The sequence below is a fragment of the Vitis vinifera genome, chromosome 12 (assembly GCF_030704535.1).
Source record: "Vitis vinifera cultivar Pinot Noir 40024 chromosome 12, ASM3070453v1".
Classification (NCBI taxonomy): domain Eukaryota; kingdom Viridiplantae; phylum Streptophyta; class Magnoliopsida; order Vitales; family Vitaceae; genus Vitis; species Vitis vinifera.
The window spans coordinates 23,452,404-23,475,822 of record NC_081816.1 but is presented as its reverse complement, the minus strand read 5'-3'; the positions used below and the strand labels follow the sequence as shown (position 1 = coordinate 23,475,822).

The 23,419-nt window shown below is 34.1% G+C and overlaps 1 protein-coding gene across 1 annotated transcript; it reads left to right on the top strand.

Annotated features, from left to right (window-relative positions):
* Nucleotides 1-9,067: 9,067 nt before the first annotated feature.
* Nucleotides 9,068-12,324, top strand: LOC109123503 (uncharacterized). The gene is made up of 3 exons (XM_059741237.1): nt 9,068-9,336; nt 11,165-11,953; nt 12,061-12,324. The coding sequence occupies exons 1-3, from the start codon at nt 9,327-9,329 to the stop codon at nt 12,093-12,095; spliced, it is 834 nt and encodes a 277-aa protein (XP_059597220.1). The 5' UTR covers nt 9,068-9,326; the 3' UTR covers nt 12,096-12,324.
* The last annotated feature ends 11,095 nt before the right edge of the window (nt 12,325-23,419 follow it).

Below are 23,419 nucleotides of genomic sequence, written 5' to 3'. Positions count from 1 at the left end.
TCATAAATTTCTATGCTCTCATCATATGAGAATTTTTTCAAGGGGCATATGGGTCTTTTTAGAAGTCAACTCTTCATCTACCTTTCCAACCAGTTGTATTGTTTTTAGACCCCAAAGGGAGGAACCTTCAACCTAATCTCCAAATCCAATCGTTTGTCACAGCCTGTATGAAGTGTATATGTAGAAAGTATCTTTTAAATCATCAAAAATCAACGTTACTTAGAAGGATTAAAAAGCTTTTATTTTGCAATAATTTATCCATTCCTTATTGTGTGCTCCATTTTGCGAGTCCCAATTCTCTTATGATACTATCTTCAATTTCGACAATGGTCTTGTGTCATCTAGCACTCCTAAAATCTCATTTCTCCGAAATTTGAGAATTTTTATATATTCTAAAATTTGGGGAGTAGCAAAATTAATAGCCAAATTATACACTTCCTTTTTAGGAGTTCTACTCTCAAGAGTCTCCTTTTGCATCTCCTTAATCACATAAGGTAGAATATAAGCTTCAATATCATGAATTGAATGATCAAGTAGTTGAGTTATTTCAAAAATATTTGTCAAAAAAGATAATATAATTTTCAAATAAAAAGTAAACTTCACTTTCTTAAATATTTTAGATGTGACTTCAATGAACAAATATTGATAAAAGTTGTTTATCAAATAAGGTCAAGTTTAAAGTTTATAAACCTTGAAGATGTTTTCTTTGACGTAAGAATAATTTTTTGGCACTTACAATTAAATAATCCTTTCTCAATTGTTAATAATATTGTAAAATATACACAATTCTCCATTTAAATTAAATAAAATAACATAAAAGTTTTTTTAAAAATATTTTAAATGGGTTTTAAATTATTCAATTTGATCAACCTGAATCTAACCCGATCAACCCCAAGTCTAACTTGAACAACCCGAACTCAAAAAATTGAAGTTAGGTTGGGCTTAGATTGAGTATCTCGGGTTAGATTTCAAGTTGGGTTGAGTTCAGATTAATTGTTTCTTAATTCAGGTTGGATTTGGGTTAGTCATTAATCCGTCCAAGTTGTAGTTTTAATTATAACATAAATTTAATTATGTATTAGCATAACTTTAGAGCTTGAAGCTTGATTATAACTCGTTTGGGTTATATAGTAATAAGATCCGAACATGAAATCTAGATATTTTTAGGTTTTCTTTCAAAATAACATGATGCTTTTCTAATCAAAGGAACTTAAATTGAGTCACATGCAATGGTTCAAAGCTAGTTAGATTGGTCTGATAAGATTTTAATGCTTAAAATTGAAATTTTTTACTCTTCAAATTATAAAAATTTAAAATTATAACTCAAAAGATTTAAAAAATAATAATAATAATAATAAATTGAGGTTTGTACATTTTTCAAAATTTTAACTATTCAAGCTAAATATATACTGACATGGGCCGGTAACCACATTGATCTCCCTAGGATTGGATTTGCCTTGAGATCATTAGTGTCGAAATCACTGGCATTCTCCACTGAAATCCCAATGGTTGTTTTTCGCTTCTCAATCATGCCTTACTCTTATAGGAAGTTGACAAGCTGTGGGTGGAGCCTAATACAGGTAGTTCATATTATTTGTTGTATGCCTCCTTTTTATTGTTTATATATCCATTTTAACCCTCATTAATATCTATGCTCTCATCATATGAAAATTTGTTCTTATGGGTCTTTTCAAAAGTCAACTCTTCATCAACCTTCCCCACCAATAGTACTGTTTTCGGACCCCATAAGTCAAAAGGGTAAATTAAATTAAACACCATTTTTTTATAATTTTTTTAAATTAAAGTTAAATTAACTTTGTCAATTTTATTATGACACTTGATTTTTTTTTTTAAGGTTTCTTTGCCATTTTTTGCGATGTTTTTGTGTTTTCCAATTCGGGTTAGGCATGAAAGTTATTTATTAACCTTTTGTTTACCATTGGGAGAGGATTCATATGCATTTTAGGAGATAACATCGTCATTCTTAGTTTCAATAAAGTTTTCCGTTTTTCTTGTTTTGTTTTTTCTTTTCAACCAAATATGGGTTATGGAGAGGAATCCTCCACCATATTTGGTTGATTTTCCAAAGATGTAGCAAGGAAGATGAACAACTCATGGACAAATGGCAGAGAAGAATGGTAACTTTTGTTATGGTTCTTGTGTTAAAAATACAAATTAAAAATAATGATGGGTATGTCTTCATTTCTTTTGATGTTTTTCTTCAAGAAAATTGATACTTTTCTTATGATTTATGTCTTAAAAATATGAAAAAAATTATGAAGCACATATCATTATTTTTAGTTTTTTCAATATTTTTACACGTTTTGATCAATTTTTATTCCATTAAAAGTTTCTCTAGAATTTTTTTTCCAATATTTTATTCCTTAGTTTGGAATGTAGGAGATCATTCAAATATCAAACAATCCTCTTAGGTGGTGTTATCGATGGGCCTAAGGAACACCCAAATGATAATTTAGAAAGTAATGGAATTTCTTGTTGATGACAAGGGTCCAAAAAATAAATTTTGGTTCAAATAAAAAAAAAAACAAATATTTCTATTGATGCACTTGATAATTAGATACTTCATAATTAGTGAATTAAACGTATTGTCTAAATATAAATTTTCTCCACAAAAAAAAAAAATTCAAAGCATGATATAATTAACGAAAGTGTACGAGTATAATCTTGAAAAAGGGCATTGAGTAACCAAATTGAAAAGATATTAAAGCAAATATTGATTATAATATCATATTCTATATTTATCAAAAATACTTGTTTTGGGAATCAATAAGATTGATTAAGTTTTGAGGTAAAATGATTACTCTGGTTTTATGGAGTTAATAAATGTAAAATACATTAAATTAATAAAAATCTCCTTTACTTCATATAAGTTGCAAAGCTTCTAATTTTCTCTATCTTTGTATAAGTCTGCATGAAAAGTTCTTTGGAAGCAATTGAACAAAAAAAAATGACCTAGTCATTAGAAAATCATAGCCTATAGTTAGAATTCTTGTTTTAGGAGAAAAAATAATCAATTATTAAGAAAACCCTTTTTAATGTTAACAAATTGTGAAAGGGCATATTTATGAATTGGTACCATCTATCTTATGAATAATTTCTAGCTCTTTTGTTTTAATTTAGTCATGATTTGGATATACTAGATTTTTAAAAGAAAATACTACCTCGAATTTCAAGAATTTTGAAATTAATTTTTAAGAAAATAACATTAGTTTATATATTTTGCATAAGATATATTATGTTTTATATATAAGTTATTATTACTTTAAATTTTTTTAAAAATAGAAAAAAGATAGTGTATCCAAATGACACCTTAATAGCTTGTCTTTCTATGCTTATTCTTTTATAGTTGACCATCCATGATTAATATGAGTTTTATTTTATGAGTATTATGAGTAAACTTTTGTTTATATATTAGGTTGACCTTGTAGGAAACAAGTATTAATTCCCAAAGGAAATCAACCTTCAGCCTTCCTTGTTCCTCAATAATATTTTTGTAAGAGGTAGATGATTATTCTTATATAAAGAAGAAATATAAGAATGTATATGTCAACATGTCATCCTAAGTTGATCATTGCATGGTAAATCTATGGAATAACACATTTGCTTTGAAGTATCTGAAATAACTCGAGAAATGTGAAATTGGGATAGACTATATGTAGAGTGCTCATTTTCAGGTATTCAACCCTATATGTACATGGGATAGTTTGAATATCAGGTTTGGTGATATCTTATGATAAGACCAAATGAAGTACTTTCAAGACATTTTAGTAGGAGTGAAGCCATTTTCCTATTCCAAAGTTCCATCATATTATAGAAAATACTTAGGGATGACAATAGTGCGAGTTCTAGACAGGTTCCCCCTATCCCCAACCCGTCCTATTTATTCAAAATATTTCTCATCTCCATCCCATTTAAAAAATTAAACAAAGCGCGGTGGGTATGAGAAATTTTCATAGTCGCCTCGTTTAAATTGTTTGTCCTTTTTTTATAAAAAAAATTAAATATTTTAAAATTTTTAAATTACATTAAAATAAACATATTTATGAATAATTAAAATATTATATTTTTCCATGACTTATTTTAAAAGTATTTTATTATATATATTAAAAATAGGAAAATAAAAATGAAATTAATTTAATTTTTGAAATTAAATTTTATATATAATTGAGGCGGGACAAGACAATACCTGAACTTGTCTTGGGTTTTTAAAAAATCTCAATCTCATCCTAAATTCATTTATTTAAATTCAAACCCATCTCACTAGAGGTGGGGTGGGTACTTGAAAAAACCTATCTCATTCTCATCCTTAGAAATACACTTTTTAGAGTATACACGACCATCTTGGACAAGGGCATTTCTCTTAATCCAAACCTAGAACATCCATGGGAAACACTCCACATTTTCACAACAAAAAGAAGCAAATCTATTTATATACATAGTAGCATGGTACATCATAATATTCTTCCCCATGGAAATCTTAATTAAGGTCAATAATAGCATAAAGCAATAGAAAAAAAGGGTTGCTTAAAGTAGTTTTTTCCATCATAGAAGGAAAATTATTACAAGCCATAGGATTGTTTGAGAGGTCATCCTCATCTTGAGGCTTAATGAATTATAGGGCAAGACCCCTATCCTTATTCCCTTATGCAATCATAGCCATAGAGGAGAACAAGGCATAGCCCTATCCATTGAACAGTTATTTTCAACCCATACATATCACATGCAAAACTATCAAGAGGAAGCTTATGAAAATTTATAGTTTTTAGATTAAATAAAAAATGAATTTTGGTTAATAAGGTATATCTATAGAGTACTTATTCAACCATGGATAGGATGCACTCATTTGTATTAAGACAATGAAGATTTTGATAACTTGGATTACTAGGAAGATTGTGTAGAGGACCAAATAACAAGCCTATAATTTGAATGAAAAATTGAATAAGATTTCTTACAAAAGTTGAAAGATTCCTTACAAAAGCTAAAAGATTCCTTGCAAAAGCTTAATACATTGTAAAATTTTATTCGCTATAAAAGCTGAACAAAATTAAACCCTGAAAAGTTTTAACAAGATTCCTTACAAAAGTTGAACAAAAAACCCTAAAAAGTTTTAACAAGATTCCCTACAAAAGCTAAACAAGATTCTTGCTAAAGTTTAACGATTCTGTGCAAAAATAAAATTGTAACTTATAAAATTATTAAGTAATTATTAGAAGGTTTGAAGTCCAGAGTTCTAGTCTAGACTTCCTTATAAAAGGAATTATTAAAAAACTAAGAAGGTAGAATTTGCATAATCCATTACCAAAAGAATTCTAAGGCTAAAAATGGAGAATTTGCATAATCCATTACCAAAAGTGTTTTACTTAATTTTAACACAAAATATCGGTGGAATCTATCGATAACTTAATTTTACGGATATATTGGGAAATATTGGTGGATATTTTAACACAAAATATCGATAGAATAAAAACTAATCAAATTTTATGAAAATATTGGAAACTTCCTAAAAATGATATAAGAAATAATAATACACATATTATATATTATAATATATGAATGATATAATATGTAACATTTTATAATAGTTGGTATTTGAAAATTCATTTAATATTAAAATGATAATTGATCAAATTTGAAAATAAAATTAGGAAAAATGCATTTTCATAAATATAAGTTGCTTTTTTCGACTTTTTCATGAACAACTAAAAATTTTTCTCCCCTCAAACGTTTGAAAACCAAACATAACATTATCATAAGTAAAATTTGGCAATTCTTTCTTAAACAAGAGATCCAAAGAAAGTGTTTGATGACTTCTATATAGTACATGCAATTCAATGAAATTCATAAGTTATTTGAAAGAATTTTCTTGTTTTCTTTCACCAATAAAAATTGAATTGAATTGTAGGAGACAATGAAATATTATTAGTCATTTATAATATGATGCAACATAATTTTAGTACACCATGCTTCTGCCAAATTTTATCTTCTAAGTTTTGTTTGTTCGAGGCATTTCTAACTCTCCTCTAACCAAATTCATGTTCATTCCAACCATAGTATAAACCTCATGTAAAATATATGAGTTAATTTGCTTCAAGAGAATCTTTTTATCAAAAATCGTTCTTTAAACCATAAGGGCAAACCTCATATACAAAGTATCCAAATTTTATTTTCTAAATTTTGTTTGTCCGAGGCATAACTCTCCTCTAACCAAATTCATGTTCATTCCAACAATAGTATAAGCCTTGTGTAAAATATACGAGTTAGTTTGCTTCAAGAGAATCTTTTTACCAAAACCTAAATCATATCGTTATTAAACCACAAGGGCAAACCCCATATACAAAATATAAGGTCTTTCATTTGAAAAAAAAAATCTTTTCTATCATTAACCTCAAATTATGTCTATCATTAACCCCAAATTATGTCAGATTCAATAGAATAAATTATATGACATCAATCATTTATATCTTATCTATTTCATCATGTTGATTAAATAGATAATATGGAAATCCATTCATTACCTTTGCATCGACTTGATTTATGACACTAAATCAAAGTGAAACAACTAATCTAAAAGCAAGATAAAAGAAATGATTTGAAAATAGTGATTAGGGCTTAATATTATCTACTAAAAATATATATATTATTCTTACAACAATAATTAAAAGAAATATTGCATATAAGCACTATACTTAATAATTATATAAAAAAAAACAGTAAGACTTTGAAAAGTAAATAAAGACATATTGAGTAAGACAAATAGGTGGGGGTTTATTTCAACCTCACCTTTTTCCCTTCCAAATATATAATTTTGTATTATTTTTTAAATATTTTTTTAATAATATAATATAAACACATCAAACTATGTTAAATCTCTAGGTTATGTTTGGCTCCTAAGAAATTTAAGGAAAAATACAAAGGGGAAAAAAAAAAAGGAAAAGTAAATAAAAAATAAAATAAATTTAAAATCAATAATTTTTTTTATATGCTACTTTAAACTTATTTTAACTTTTGGATATAAAGATGAAATATTTAAAAATACATAAGTTTGTTATTAATTTTAATTATATTTTATTTTTTTGGTATTTTTCAAAATATGATCAAATAAGAGAAAATATTTTCTGTAACAATATTTTTCTTTTCTTAACATTTTTAAAAACCAAACATAACTCTAATATTTCTCTTTTTCTCACACTAACCCAAAAGTCATTCCCTTAGTGTTTTTTTTTTTTTTTTGTCACTTTCTTTTCCTCTACCTTATTCTTTTCTTCCCTTTGTCGCTTAATTTTTTTCCTCTTTCAAGCATCTCATTTTTCTTCCCCATCGGAAATTCATTAAATATAAAAAAATATTAAATAAAAAGGGATGGGGTGGAACAAATATGAAAAACTCTCATACCAACCTCACCACGTTCCATTTAAATTTTTATTTAAAATTACATATATTCAAGACAAAACTAGACAAAATAATACTCAAACTCATCCAAACATGTCTTGCGTTTTTAAAAACTTTCCAAACACCACTCCCCAACTGATTTATCTTTATTCCAAACTCTTCCTATTAGGGGAGGAATGGAATAGGTACCGAAAAAAGTTCTTCCTATTATCCTTCTAAATGTCACTTGGGTTGATGCAAGATATGTCATTTAAAGGTGTCTTTTTTTTTTTCATCAAAATGAAAATTTTCCATCCATTTCCATACCCCAAAAACTCACTCTTCCAATAAGAAAAGTAGAATTTTTAAAGAATTTAACATAAAAATGTTCATTTTATTTTAATCCTTAAATTCCTTCCTATTTAAATTGATACACAATATTTATACTATTTATTTTAAAAGTACATAAATTCTCTTTTACTTTATATTCTCTAATTTTTTTTCAAAATCCACTCTACAACATGAAAACTTACAAAAAGTTTGGATATTATTTAATTTTTTAAATTAAAAAAAATTACTATCATAAATTAGAAACAAAAATTTTATTTAAAAATACTTATCACTTTATAAAACAATATCTTAAAAAACAATTTTAATTAAAAAAAAAAAAAGAAAATTGCAAACAATTAAGTAACTTTTTATTTATTTATTTATACTACTTTCTTAAAAAACAAATTTAATATTTTTATTTATTTTTTATTTTCTAAGGAAAAAAATACTTCTAAAGAATAATTAACCCATGGATCAAAATTATTTATTTATAATATTTTTTAAAAGGCATGAAAATATATTTATTATTTATTTATTTATTCTTTTTTATAGATTTGCTAAAGAAACAAACTCTTAGAATGCTTAATAAAGAGCACTTTATGAGATGGATCTCTTCCATAATAATCCGATTCCCTTTCTTATTTATGGAAAATTCTGAGAAATTTTTTCTACCCATCTTCAACATCTGTCCCACTCGCATTCTCACTTTTCTGAGTTTTTTCTCTGAAACCAAACAAAAAAGATAAAAAAAACCTGCTACTTTAATCTTTTCTGTTGCAGTAGTTGAGTTCTTGCTTGTCTGAAGCTTTGAGGGCGTTCTTTTTCCATTTTTCTGAAGTGGGTCTCTTGGGATCGCAGTCAGTGCCCTCTGTTTGTTGAATTTGAGAGTTTGGAGGTATGTTTTTGCTTTTTTCTAGAAATAGGTCTTTGATAATTTCTGGTATGAAGCAATGTGGAGGCAGTTTTACAGTTGGTTTTCTCGTTTTGGTAGGGTTTTTCTTTTTGATTTTGAGTGATTATTTTAGTTTTTATTTTTGAGTTGTCAAATCTTATAAGGTTTACATATTCATTATTAAGAGTTTTTATTTTATTAACTGTGAATATTCATAAAGAGTGTTGGAATACAATAAATTTTTAGTTCTTTATGGATTCTGAAGAGATTCTTGTCTTTGTGTTTCTATATATACTTATGATAAGTGGCTAACTTTTACAGGTCTAAACTAATCCTCTGACGATGATTTTGCTTTGTTTCTGCCACACACAGAATCACGGACAAAACTTTGGAACTGAACAGGAAGAAAGATATCATACGCCTTATTTTGTCATCAAAGATTTATCAAATCACCCACGTTCCGCTGCCCTGAAGTGGTCCAACACTTGGCCACGTCCTTCATCATGTAGCTGCTGTTAAGGAGCACGTTTCTCTCAACTGCTCATCGTGTGGCAAATCAGAGAAACGTGGCTTTGATGGGAAGCCACGTTTTCTTTGTATTTTAAATATCGGTCTTGGTCCCGAGCTCCTCTCTCATGCTGCTGAAAATCTTCAGAAACTACACCATCCATAAGGAGAGATAGAGTTTTGGAAACCAAAGACTTGCAACCCAACAATGGCTGGAGGTAAGTATGGCATAAGTTACAAATTAAGATTGTTTATATGCATTATGAATTGCTTACATTTGGTATCAGAGCCTTGCAATCTTGCCTCTGCCTTGGTGTTAGTTGCTTAGATAATTGTTTCCTTTCTGGAAATAAAATCAAATAGAACAAGAAATTGGGTGAAATGGTTCAGCTTTTGTGGTTTACTTCCACCTACAGCCATGCCACCCATTCAACTACAACGTCTTTGATCTAGATTTTTTCTTCACCATAAAAACCCATTTCTTTCTCTATCTACATACATATATTATATATATATATTCACTGCATGCGCCATTTCGAGCCCCATTTAGAGCACCATTAAGCACCACTGCAGGTGCTATTCAAAGCGTCGCTGCAGGCACCATTTAAGGCGTTCCAAAAGAGCCATTTTCGGTGCTTTTGGGGCTGCAGTTTCAGCCACTACAGGCCCCACATTCAAGCGACATTAAAGCGCTGCTGCTGGTGCTGGTCAAAGGGGCTGCAAGTGCCATTTCCAAACGCCATTTAGGCGCCAATTCTGAGCATCATTCAGCCCCAATTCTGAGCGCCATTCAGGCACTCATTCCAGCATCATTCAGGCACTCATTTCAGTGCCATTCAAGCGCTGATCTTCGCCGCTGCAAGCCCCCGTTACGAGCGCCATTCAGGCGCTGTTCAAGCGCCAATGCAGGTGCCTGTTCCGAGTGCCATTCAGGCACCACTGCAAGCGCCATTCAGGAGCTAGTCAAGCGCCGCTGCAGGCACCATTTTCGGGCGTTCTAGAAGCGCCATTTGAGGTGTTGTTTTGGTGCCGCGGATGATGCGGCTGCAGGAGACTAGGGTGGTTATGATGCCAACGTGCTGAATGTTGGAACACATAAATTAATAAATAAATAAAAACTAGAGAGATATTGGGTTTTTACTTTTGGACCCATTAGGCTTATTAGTGACCAATAAAATTATTAAAGGTCTTTGTGTATTGGGCCATGGGTTAAATCTGATAAATTATTTTATTGGTTTTGAATTAATTGTTTTTATATGGATTTAGGCACCCTTTCATAATATGAATTCCTTTTAAATTATTCTAAATTATGTGTGATTTTTATACATGCAAATTAAATTATTTATTTTAATTTATATGTTTGTATGTGTAAAAATATAGCCTAATTGTTGACATTGTTGACTAAAGTTAGTTAGATATATTAAGATTATATCATATAGTATGCATGCAATTGTTGACATTGTTGACTAAATTTAGTTAGATATATTAAGATTATATCATATAGTATGCATGCAAATGTTGCCTAAAATTTAGTTAGATATATTAAAATTATATCATATGATTTTAATGTCTAGTGAATCCATATGATTTTTTAAATAATTAAGGAATAGCCACAGCATCCTTAATTATATAAAAAATTATATATTAATAAGGATCGCATTATGGACATTAATTGTAATTAACTATATAAATATGATGTTTTACCCCACAGGGTTTTCATTATGTTTATATAATTAATTAGGATAAAATATTAAAATTAATTTTTTCTAATTTACCCACAGGAGTTAGGAAGAATTAATTTAATAAGTTTATCATAAAGATTATAGACAGAAAATATCAAACTATATTTAGAATAAATTTCATGATTTAATAAAATAGTTTGATAAAGTTTATCATAAAGATAATGAATCTTATTGAATTAAAGATTTAGCCCACAGGCAATTTTTAGTAAAATTAGATTCAATTTTAAGCATGTTCTACATTGGTAAAGCATGAATTTATATTAAAGCCTCAAATTTTTAATAAGCTTCTAATCCTTTTGTGCAGTTTTACCTAGCATATCTGATATTCGTTGTGAGGTTCCCGAACTTAGAGGAGATAACTTTAAGATATGGAAGGAGAGAATTCTTCTTCAATTAGGGTGCATGGACATAGATTATGCTATAAGGAAAGATGAACCGCATAAGATCACAGATACCAGCACACCTGAACAAATTTTATTGTACGAACGCTGGGAGAAATCTAATCGCCTTAGCGTGATGTATATTAAGACAAAAATCAGTGCTGGTATACGTGGTTCAATCGAGCAACATGAGAATGTCCGTGAATTGCTAAAGGCTATTGACGAGCAATTCGTCACTTCAGATAAAGCCTTGGCAAGCACCCTAATTATGAAGTTCACATCCCTGAAGCTCACCGGTGTAAGAGGTGTGCGTGAACATATCATGGAGATGAGGGACATTGTGGCTCAATTGAAGAAACTCGAGGTAGAAATGTCTGAATCTTTCTTGGTGCACTTTATTCTTAACACTCTTCCACCTCAGTATGGACCTTTCAAAATCTCTTACAACACACATAAGGATAAGTGGTCTATCAATGAATTGATGACCATGTGTGTTCAAGAGGAAGGAAGGTTATTGATGGAACAAGGAGAAAGTGCCATGCTGGTGACGCAAAGGAAAGGAAAGAAAGGAAAATCTCAAGCTAGTCAGAAAGGGAAGCAACAAATTCCTCCCAAATCTGACATTAAGAAAGACGAAAAGTGTTTTTTCTGTAAAAAGAAAGGACACGTGAAGAAGAAATGTCTGAAATTTCAGAATTGGCTTGAGAAGAAAGGTAACCCTACCTCATTTGTTTGCTATGAATCTAATATGGTTAATGTAAACACCAACACATGGTGGATTGATTCTGGATCTACAATCCACATTTCAAATTCCTTGCAGGGTATGCAAAACCTAAGGAAGCCAGTGACAAGTGAGCAATTCATCTTATTCGGAAACAAGATGGGCTCGCATGTGGAAGCAATAGGGATATGTTATTTAACTTTAAATAGTGGTTTTGTTTTAGAATTGCAAAAGACTTTTTATGTACCAAGTTTCTCACGAAACTTGATTTCAGTTTCTAGACTTGTACCGTTTGGATATTCCTTTCATTTTTCAGAAACATCTTTCAGTTTGATTTATAAATCTGAATGTGTTGGGAATGGTATCTTGTCTGATGGTCTTTATTGTATATTCTTAAAAAATGATACCGCTTATAATTCATTGCATGTCCAAACTGGCATTAAGAGATGTGTTGTAAAAGAGGATTCCTCTACATTGTGGCACCGGAGATTAGGTCATATCTCCATAGATAGAATCAAAAGATTGGTGAATGATGGGGTACTTAGTACTCTAGATTTTACTGACTTTGAGACTTGTGTGGACTGCATTAAGGGTAAGCAGACCAATAAGTCAAAGAGAGGTGCTACTAGGAGTTCCACCATACTAGAGATCATACATACTGATATATGTAGTCTTGACATGGACTCTCATGGTCAGAAATACTTCATCTCTTTCATAGATGATTTCTCACGATACATGTATCTCTACATACTTCATAATAAAAATGAAGCTTTAGATGCCTTTAAAGTCTTCAAGGCAGAAGTAGAGAAACAATATGGTAAACAAATTAAGATTGTGAGATCAGATAGAGGTGGAGAATATTATGGTAGATACTTGGAAGATGGACAATCACCTGGGCCATTTGCGAAGTTTCTTCAAGAGCATGGGATTGTTGCCCAATACACCATGCCTGGTTCTCCAGACCAAAATGGTGTAGCAGAAAGAAGAAACCGAACTTTATTGGACATGGTGAGGAGTATGCTTAGCAGCTCAAAACTTCCTAAATTCTTGTGGACTGAAGCACTTAAGACAGCTGTGTATATATTAAACCGAGTTCCAACCAAGGCTGTCCCAAAGACGCCATTTGAGTTATTGAAAGGTTGGAAACCGAGTTTGCGACATATGCGCGTTTGGGGATGCTCGTCTGAAGTGAGAATTTATAATCCACAGGAGAAGAAACTGGACCCAAGGACTATTAGTGGGTATTTCATTGGATATGCTGAAAAGTCTAAGGGATACAGATTTTACTGTCCATCTCACAGCATTAGGATTGTGGAATCAAGAAATGCTAAATTTCTTGAATATGACTTGGTCAGTGGGAGCGATCAATTTAGGAACATAGTTTCTGATATTGATCATACAGAGTCTCAACCTTCCACTTCAAGCGATAGATTGTTTATTGTTCATAACACCCCTCAAGTACAAACGGGTGTTGAACGAACAATCGATGAAGTTCAACCAGTCATTGAAGTTCCACAAGTTGTTGACAACATTCCAGTAGACCAAGTTGATCAGGAGTTGCCTAACACTTCTGAACAACAAGTTGAACCTCATACTTCCTCGGAAGATATTGGTACAACCTTAAGAAGGTCTGCTCGAACTAAGAGGTCAGCAATTCCTAGTGATTATGTAGTGTATCTACAAGAATCTGACTATAATATAGGAGCCGAAAATGATCCCGAATCATTTTCACAAGCCATGAGTTGCAAAGAATCTGAATTGTGGTACAATGCCATGAAGGATGAGATGAGTTCCATGAAGTGCAACGGTGTTTGGGACCTTGTTGAGTTGCCTAATGGTGTGAAAAACATTGGTTGTAAATGGGTTTTTAAGACAAAGAAAGACTCATTAGGCAACATTGAGAGATACAAGGCCAGACTTGTTGCAAAGGGGTTCACTCAGAAAGAAGGAATCGATTACACGGAAACCTTTTCTCCTGTATCTAAGAAAGATTCCTTGCGCATTATATTGGCATTAGTAGCCCACTTTGATTTAGAATTGCAACAAATGGATGTGAAAACTGCATTTCTTAATGGAGAGCTAGAGGAGGAGGTTTACATGAAACAACCTGAAGGATTCCCCTCTAGTGATGGTGAGCAATTGGTTTGTAAGCTTAAGAAATCCATATACGGTTTAAAACAAGCATCCCGCCAATGGTATTTAAAATTCCATAACATAATTTCTTCATTTGGTTTTGTTGAAAATGTTATGGATCAATGCATATACCTTAAGGTCAGTGGGAGTAAAGTTTGTTTTCTTGTTTTATACGTGGATGACATCTTACTTGCAACCAATGATAAGGGTTTACTTCATGAGGTGAAACAATTCCTCTCTAAAAATTTCGACATGAAGGATATGGGTGAGGCATCTTATGTCATTGGCATTAAGATCGATAGAGACAGATTTAAAGGTATCTTAGGTTTGTCTCAAGAAACCTATATCAATAAAGTTTTAGAGAGATTTCGGATGAAGAATTGTTCACCTAGTGTTTCTCCTATAGTGAAGGGTGATAGGTTCAATCTGAACCAATGCCCGAAAAACGATCTTGAGAGGGAACAAATGAAGAACATTCCATATGCTTCTGCAGTCGGAAGTTTGATGTATGCTCAGGTCTGCACAAGGCCTGACATTGCATTTGCTGTTGGAATGTTAGGACGATATCAGAGTAACCCAGGTATAGACCACTGGAAAGCTGCAAAGAAAGTGATGACATATCTTCAAGGAACCAAATATTACAAGTTTATGTACAGACGAACAAGCAATTTAGAGGTAGTTGGCTACTCAGATTCAGACTTTGCTGGCTGTGTTGATTCACGTAAATCAACATCTGGATACATTTTTATATTGGCCGGTGGAGCTATATCTTGGAGGAGCGTTAAGCAGACCATGACTGCTACTTCTACTATGGAAGCTGAGTTCATTTCTTGTTTTGAGGCTACTTCACATGGTGTATGGCTTAAGAGTTTCATTTCCGGGCTTAGAGTTATGGATTCAATATCTAGGCCATTGAGTATATATTGCGACAATTCAGCTGCAGTCTTTATGGCAAAGAACAATAAAAGTGGAAGTCGAAGCAAACACATCGACATTAAGTATCTAGCCATAAGCGAACGTGTTAAAGAAAAGAAAGTGGTTATTGAGCACATTAGCACTGAATTGATGATTGCTGATCCTTTGACTAAGGGCATGCCACCGTTGAAATTCAAGGATCATGTAATGAACATGGGACTTAGTTCCCTTATGTAGTTTTATTGTACAAACTCTTATTATGATGTTTTCTCATATTGATGTGCACCTTTATTTAATTTTGAGAAAATTCAACTTCATTGGACCAAGAATGAACATAGGGTTTATTCATTAAGCAATATTGCCACATAAAGTAAAATGTTAAGAAATGAATACATTGTAATACATGGAAGATAACACTCGTTATATAGAGGACTTATCGCCATGATTCATATATTTGTTACTTAATGCGGAAAAATGATGATCTAAGATAGGACATGAGGTTAAAAGTGTGGACCAAGTGGGAGAATGTTATCAAATCACCCACGTTCCGCTGCCCTGAAGTGGTCCAACACTTGGCCACGTCCTTCATCATGTAGCTGCTGTTAAGGAGCACGTTTCTCTCAACTGCTCATCGTGTGGCAAATCAGAGAAACGTGGCTTTGATGGGAAGCCACGTTTTCTTTGTATTTTAAATATCGGTCTTGGTCCCGAGCTCCTCTCTCATGCTGCTGAAAATCTTCAGAAACTACACCATCCATAAGGAGAGATAGAGTTTTGGAAACCAAAGACTTGCAACCCAACAATGGCTGGAGGTAAGTATGGCATAAGTTACAAATTAAGATTGTTTATATGCATTATGAATTGCTTACAAGAAAGTCACAGGTTGGATTCTTGATGTTTTGGCGATTAATCAGAAACTAAGAGAAGCAGTTTACAGGGAGAAAGTAATCAATGTTTCAGAGCTCTTTCTAGAATCAGTCTACTGCTTGCTCATTCAATCCACGATATTGAAGCTTATGTTCCACCACACATCATTGAGGAGATGCAAAGGACGACTATATGGGGTAGAACACCTACTACAAAAAGTGTACAGTTTGGCTATTGATTTTGCTATTCGCCAAATTATACAAGATATAGAAACTCCAGAATTTCAGAGGATTTATATCTTCGGCATAGATAATGCAGCGTTCCTCATGTCAAGATTGAAGAATCCACAGCAAGAAAAGGGAATGTTTGATCTTGTCATTCACGTTAAGGCTTCGTCTTGTAAGACTACTGGAGATATTGAAGATGGCATTGCAACAGAACTGGGTCTCTCAACATCCAGCAGACAGGAAGTGGATGGATTGCTGAAAATCAAAAACTTTTTGATCCTTCTTGATGGTGTTGACGTCGCTTCATCAACGAATCCGAACGAAGTGGGGACCAATTCGTGGAACTCAGACGTTTCAAAAGATGGTTTGTACAATTAGCTCTATGGGAAGGAGAATTAATCACACAGAAGTGGATTTGGAGATTAGGTTGGAGGATCATCTGTTAACTTGGATGTTGGCAATGTTGTGCATTCTTCAGGCATCCAATGCCTAGCAATGAGTGCGGTCAAAGAGTGCGAGGGTCATTTGCTTGCCATTGTTCTAATGGCTAGAGCCTTGAGAGATGTCAATGAGGTTCACACATGGGAATATGCATCTCATGCACTGGCCTTGCAACCCACTTCTTGGCTGAGAGACAACGATGTCTTATTTAATTCCTTAGCATTCATCTGTGGGCGTTTGGGCTCAGCAATGTATTGTTTGAAGTTCTTTGTACACATGGGACGCTGGACAGAGTTAGAGAAAGTAGATTTGATTGGCAGGTGGATTACAGGCAGCGTAATTAGAAAAGTGGATGAAGGAGAAGAGATGGTTCGGGATCTTCTTGACGCCTTCTTGTTCGAGAGTTCTTGGAATGAACATTCTGTTCTTGTCAAAATGCGGGATGAAATCCATGAGGTCTTGCTAAATTTGTTAGAACTTGAAAGAGAGTCACTATATCTTTGGCTAGGTGGAAAGGGATTAACCGAGCCACCAAGAGATGAGGAATGGGAAAAAGCCAGTGAGGTGCACTTGATGAACAATAAACTATCTGAGCTACCAAAAAGTCCAGATTGCCCTCAACTCAGGGCACTGTTCTTATAAGCCAATAATGGTCTGAGAGTTATTCATCCGATGTTCTTTGAAGGCATGCCTGTCCTACAAATCTTAGACTTGTCCAACACTGGAATCAGATTGTTACCACCATCTCTTTTTAAATTGGTCCAACTCAGAATTTTCCTTCCAAGAGGATGTCAACTTCTCATGGAGTTACCACTTGATGTTGGAGAACTTAGAAATCTTGAGGTGCTCGATCTTGAAGGGACCGAAATTATAAACCTACCTGTGAATATCAGAAGACTGACCAACCTCAAGTGCCTGAAAGTGTCCTTCTATGGGTACAGTAACCACACTGGACAAAATGACCAGTCGTTGGACACAGTGATTCCCCCGAACACAATATCAGAACTCACTCAATTGGAAGAATTAGGCATACATGTGAATCCAGATGATCAGTGATGGGATGTGATCGTGGAAGATATTGTTAAGGAAGTTCACAGCTTCAAACACATTGAGACTCTTAAACTGTACTTGCCAGAGGTTATACTTGTGAATGAGTTCATGAGGAGTGGAACATCAGTGATAAACCTCTTATTGATGAATTTCAGGTTTACTATTGGCAGGCATCACAAACACTTTGTATCTCGACTACCACCAGAAATTGCAAATAAATTTGAACAGCAAAAAAAAGGCTTGAAGTATGTCAATGGTAATAGTGTCCCAACGGAAATTGAGAAGGTACTCCAGCATGCTACCGGTCTGCTTTTGGAACGCCATTTAACTCTTACCAAGCTGTCTTTGGGATTGAAAATATAATGCGAAAATGTGAATCTCAATAATGGACTACACCTAGAGGAGGGGGGGGGGGGGTGAATAGGTGTTCTAGAACAATTTAAAAATTCTCCCAACAAACATTTAGACTATCTCAATGTCAAGAAACTTTTCTTCCAACAATTTTTCAACAAAGCATAACATCCACAAGTAAGAATATATGCATCAACACTCTCTCAACAATTTATCAATGCAAAACACATGCAAATGCTTCAACACTCCTCAAAAATAAATCAAAAGAACAATTATCTCCTCAACTCATAACAATTGATTCCATGATCTCATTAAACAAAGTGAACAGAAGAATTATTAAAGACATTCAATGGATAATCACACTTAAATCACTTCATATTTCTTCCATTCAACAAGTATGCCTAAGTAATCAATGATATCAAAAACAGAAAATAAATCAAAATGTAGAGTGAGAGAAAGAGACAATGAACATCAGATTTTTAACATGGAAAACCTCCGAATATCAAAAACCACAGGCCTATCATCGATTGAAAAACTCCACTATGAAGAATAAAAACTGAGTACAAGGTTTTACCTAAATCAAGCCAACCAATCCTTCCCGGACTACTTGACTAGTACCTTCATTTTCAGCTTCTCACCTTCTTCTTTCGGAGCACACTTGGAGTCCGCACCAAGCTCAATCCCGGCCTCTTCTTGAATCCACACAAAAAGAAAATGGGCATGTACCCAAACCCAAGTAGAATGAGAGATTGAGATGTGAATGAAGGAATGAATCAACCCATTTATTGCTCAAGAAAATCCATTAAAAACTAGTTTGGAAAACATTAAGAGAAGTGGATTTTCTTTGCAATCAAAAACCCCAAATTAGGAAAACAAAATGAGAAAATGAAGAATGCAAGGAGTGTGGCTGCTCTCTCCACATTTTCTACAGTCACATCTCAGAAAAATGAGAGAAGATTGCTTTTTAAAGTGTAAAAAGAAACCCTTAATCTAATGGTTGAGATTTGATCTAAAAAAAAATTAGTTGGATCAATCCACCCCTATACTTGGATCGATCCAGAAACAGGGGAATGAAAGCCTTTCACCAAAAACCATTTCTCCCAACTTTCTAACACATTTAAAGATTAAAAACTGGGTTGATTCACATCCAATCACCACACACTCGGCTACATACCTTGGCCTTTTAGCAAAGTTTTAGTCTTCAAAGTCAAGTAGTCCAAATAGGAATTGGAAAGCCGAGTTAGGGGACACTTAAGTATTTTGTCCGGAATTATCAACCTAGCTAAACACTCACATAATGAAACTATAATTTTGTGTAATGGGGCAATGTAGCAAGATTCAAACCCTTGTGGATAGAGCAGAAACTTATAGACAAGGAAAGACGATGGAGACGTTCATCAAGAAATCATACTTGGATCACTCTGATACTTGAGGCTTCACTACATGAAGAATTTAGGCAGTATATGGAAGGGGCCATCAGGAAGGGTTGTCTATCCAGTCTCAAGTCTCTGGAATTGTATGCATGCCCCCAATTGAAGACCACTTTTACTTTGGCTTTGCTTGAAAATCTCGACCTTTTAGAGGAGCTTGTGGTTGAAAACTGCCCCAAAATAAACAGCTTGGTGACTCGTGAAGTCCCTGCAGAACATACGCTGCTCAAAACATACCTTCCAAAGTTGAAGAAGATACCACTTCATTACTTACCTAAATTGGGCAGCATTTCTAGTGGTCTACACATTGCACCAGACTTGGAATGGATGAGCTTCTATAATTGCCCAAGAATTGAAGCTCTTTCTATCATGGAAGTTTCTAGTAATAATTTGAAGGTGATTATAGGAGAGGCCGACTGGTGGAGGGCATTGAAGTGGCGTACATCAGTTCTAACACATAAGCTGGATTCTATATTTGTCCCCATTAAATCAGATGCTGATTTGATGACTCAGTGGAAATTGGCAATCAGCTTCTAGCTCCCAAGCAAGAGAGAAATCCATCTCAACAGTCAGGTTGTTTTTTCATTCTTTTTCTCTTCAAAGGTAGAGGTGATCTAAATTTTATTTATTCTATTCACAGCTCATACATGATACAAATCATGCCATACTTGAAGAAAAGAAAAACTTTATATTTTCTTTCTCTGTTATTTGCACTACCAGTGTCATACTGCTCCTCGATATAAGCCTGAAAATACTATTCTATATCTACATGGAAATAAAAACCCATTGGACATGATATCTATCCAATGCATTTAGTGAGGATGTTCTTATACTTGTGTGTCCATCCTTGTTAAGCTCACATCCAGGATCATCTGTTTCACAACTTCTGGATCATCAGTCTTCACTTGATTGCTAGCAAGGGTAGGCTGCTTCCTCATAATGCAGTTTTGAGGTTGCAGTCTTCACTTACTGCTATCACTAATAAACAGCATCCTCAAAATACAATTTTTGTTTTTATATAGTGTTACAATTGGAGAAGAGCACATAAAAGAATTGCTGTGTGATATGTGCAGCAGTGACAAAACTCAACGTGGCAAACTCAACAATAGATTTGGTATTTCTTTTGCTTTCATATCAATCTGTTGATGCTTCTCCAAGATTGTAACATTTTGGAAGAACAGAGGACATTGAGTGATCGATTATTAATATGTTTACCTACAGAGCATTTGTTTGCTTGAAAATCATGAGCCTATTACCATTTTTCAGCATAAAGTTTCTTTTCATGCTAATAAGCTTATTTCCTTTTTCTAGTTGCAGGTGTTGCATCTCAAAGGCCCACTTACCCGTCCTCTAAGACTAAAATGGTAGATTGGGATAAGCTGGAAGCACAAGTCAAGAAGGAGGTTTGCCTGCAGTCTAGATGCTGTTACTTTGGTTTTCATTATCGGAATTTTATATGGCGATCAACTCTTTGGTGGTTTGAATTTCAGGAGAAAGAAGAAAAGCTGGATGGAGATGCAGCTCTGAACAGATTTTTCCGGGACATTTACCCAGATGCAGATGAAGACACAAGAATGGCCATGCAAAAATCTTTTGTAAGACTTCAAAACCGGAGTTACATAGGATATCATTCTAATTGAGTATGGGATTATAAAAGGGAAATTAGCAAATTAATGGATTCAAAGGTGACATTGTTTTTCTTGGGGCTATTTTTTAACTTGTGGAGTAAAACAGGACAGTGCTGTGGACAAACTGGAAGGAAGTTCGATCGAAGAAGGTTGAGGGAAGCCCTCCTGATGGCATGGAGAATAGGAAATGGGAGTACTGAGTTCTCTCCTCTAAATTGTGTAAAGTATTTTAAGTATGCAATTTTGCTCTTCTGTTCTATTGACATGATTTTGGGGTTTTTTTTCCTCCTCATAGCTTAGTCTTTAGGAGTCTTGTGTTTGGACATGTCCTAGGTATTCTTCCCGTTTATAACTGTCCCCTGTAAGTCCTTCAGCCTTGATACTTTTTGGCTATTTAATTGAAGTGATGAATTGTGTCTAATGTTTGTGGATAATTGCTTGTCCTTTTGGTGTTTATAGAAAATCAACAACTAGGGGTCTGTTTAACAATGCTTTCTAAAATATTTTTCAAACAATAGTTTTTTATAATAATTTTAAAAATAATTCTTAATTGTTTTTAGGAATGAAATTCTCTTTGAGAATTTAAATATGAAAAACAGATTTTTTTCAGTTTATGAAGGTATTGTGTGTTTATTACATGGTCATCTCCCTCTTTCACATAGGTCAATAAATCCAAGAGCAAGATAATCGATCTTCCTTTCAATCTACTACTTCCTTAAAAACACTTCATTCTTAATTCCCTTGATTCTCCTGCTCTTCTCTTAGTGGCCCTAAGGGTTGATCTGGACTCTCCTTGAAGTTACCATGAATAACGCACTTTCCCAGCATACTTTGTCCCATTGGACTAGGTTTTCTCGGCAACCAAAAGGAGCTCACATGAAACATCAATGAATGGTTAGGCGTGTGTGATGAGCCTACAGCCAAAAGGACGCTTATATTTGTATTCAAGGAACACAAATACTGCTCTCCATACTGAGAGCAGCCAAACAGTTTGCATTTCATGTTATCCAAGAACTGGAAAAAGGCATCCCTCCATGCCTTTTTGATTGCCAATGGAACCAAAACAGCCCAAGAACCAACCACAAACCCCAGTGGCATGCTCATATAGAACCACTTCATTTCGATCCAATCATCATTGTCCTCTTCATCAGCAGGCCCTGGAATTGGAACCTCTGGGAGATCATCTCCAACACAAGTCTCTGTAAGAGGAGGCCCACAGAGCTCAAGATTACCAATAAAACAGCTCGAATTAAAGCCTTGGATTTGAGTGCCTGATGGAATTCTGCCTGAGAAGTTGCTGTACGACACATATAAATGGCTCAACAATGATATACCTGCAAGGATTTGTGGAATAACACCCGAAAGTTTGTTCCTGGAGATATCAAGGGACCCCAACGATGTCATGGCGCTGATCTCCATAGGAAGTTGTCCTTCAAGATGATTTACAGAGAGGTTCAAGAACATCAAACCTTGGAGACTGGTAAGTTCTTTTGGTATCTCCCCTGACAAGTTGTTGCATGAGAGGCCTATTCCAGTTAGAAGGGGAAGAGAACCACTGTACTCATATTCTGTTCTCTTTACAACCAGTGATGTTGTTTGCAAGGTCTAAGACTTGAAGGGACTCGAGGTGACAGAATTCCATAGGAATACTCCCAGTAAATTTATTTGATCGTAGGACAAGAACCATAAGACTGGACAGATTCTTCCCCACTCACATCGTTATGCTTCTAGAGAATTCATTCTCACTGAGGTCTACAACTGTTAAACTTTCGCAACCTTGCATGGAACACGGTAAAGTATCAGAGAGACTGTTGTTGCGCAAGTGCAATGATCTTAGCCAAAGTAGGGAACCCATTGAGCTCGGTAGATGTCCAGTCAGATTATTATTTCTTGATCTCAACACCATGAGTAGTGTCCAGGACGCCCAACAGTCAGGAAGTTCTCCTGATAGAATGTTTCCGGGGAGGTCCATTAAATGAGTGAATGTTTCCGGAAAGTTCTCCTCAAAGTGTTCACTTCATTGTTCTGTTGACACAAGATGGGTGAAAGGGATCCATTAAATGAGTTACGGGAAAGATCTAATGAAAATGTCTTGGAAGAGATACGGGGCAGTGGGCCACTGAATTTGTTTGAACCAAGATGGATCTGATATGCAGCTGTTAAGCTTGGAACAGTGCCATACATCAGGTTGTAGGCTAGATTCATGTAGTCAAAATTCAGACTCCAGAACCAAGATGGGATGGCATCTTTGATTCCTGCTCTGGATATTGTAGGGACCCCTCCCCCTGATAACACGTGGCACACATTCTCATCCGGGGTCAACCCCATCCGGATTTCCCCAAGAGTACACGTGGCGCGCTTCTCCTATCCGGACTACCTCAAGGAGAAGCACACGACACTCATAAGCATGACATCC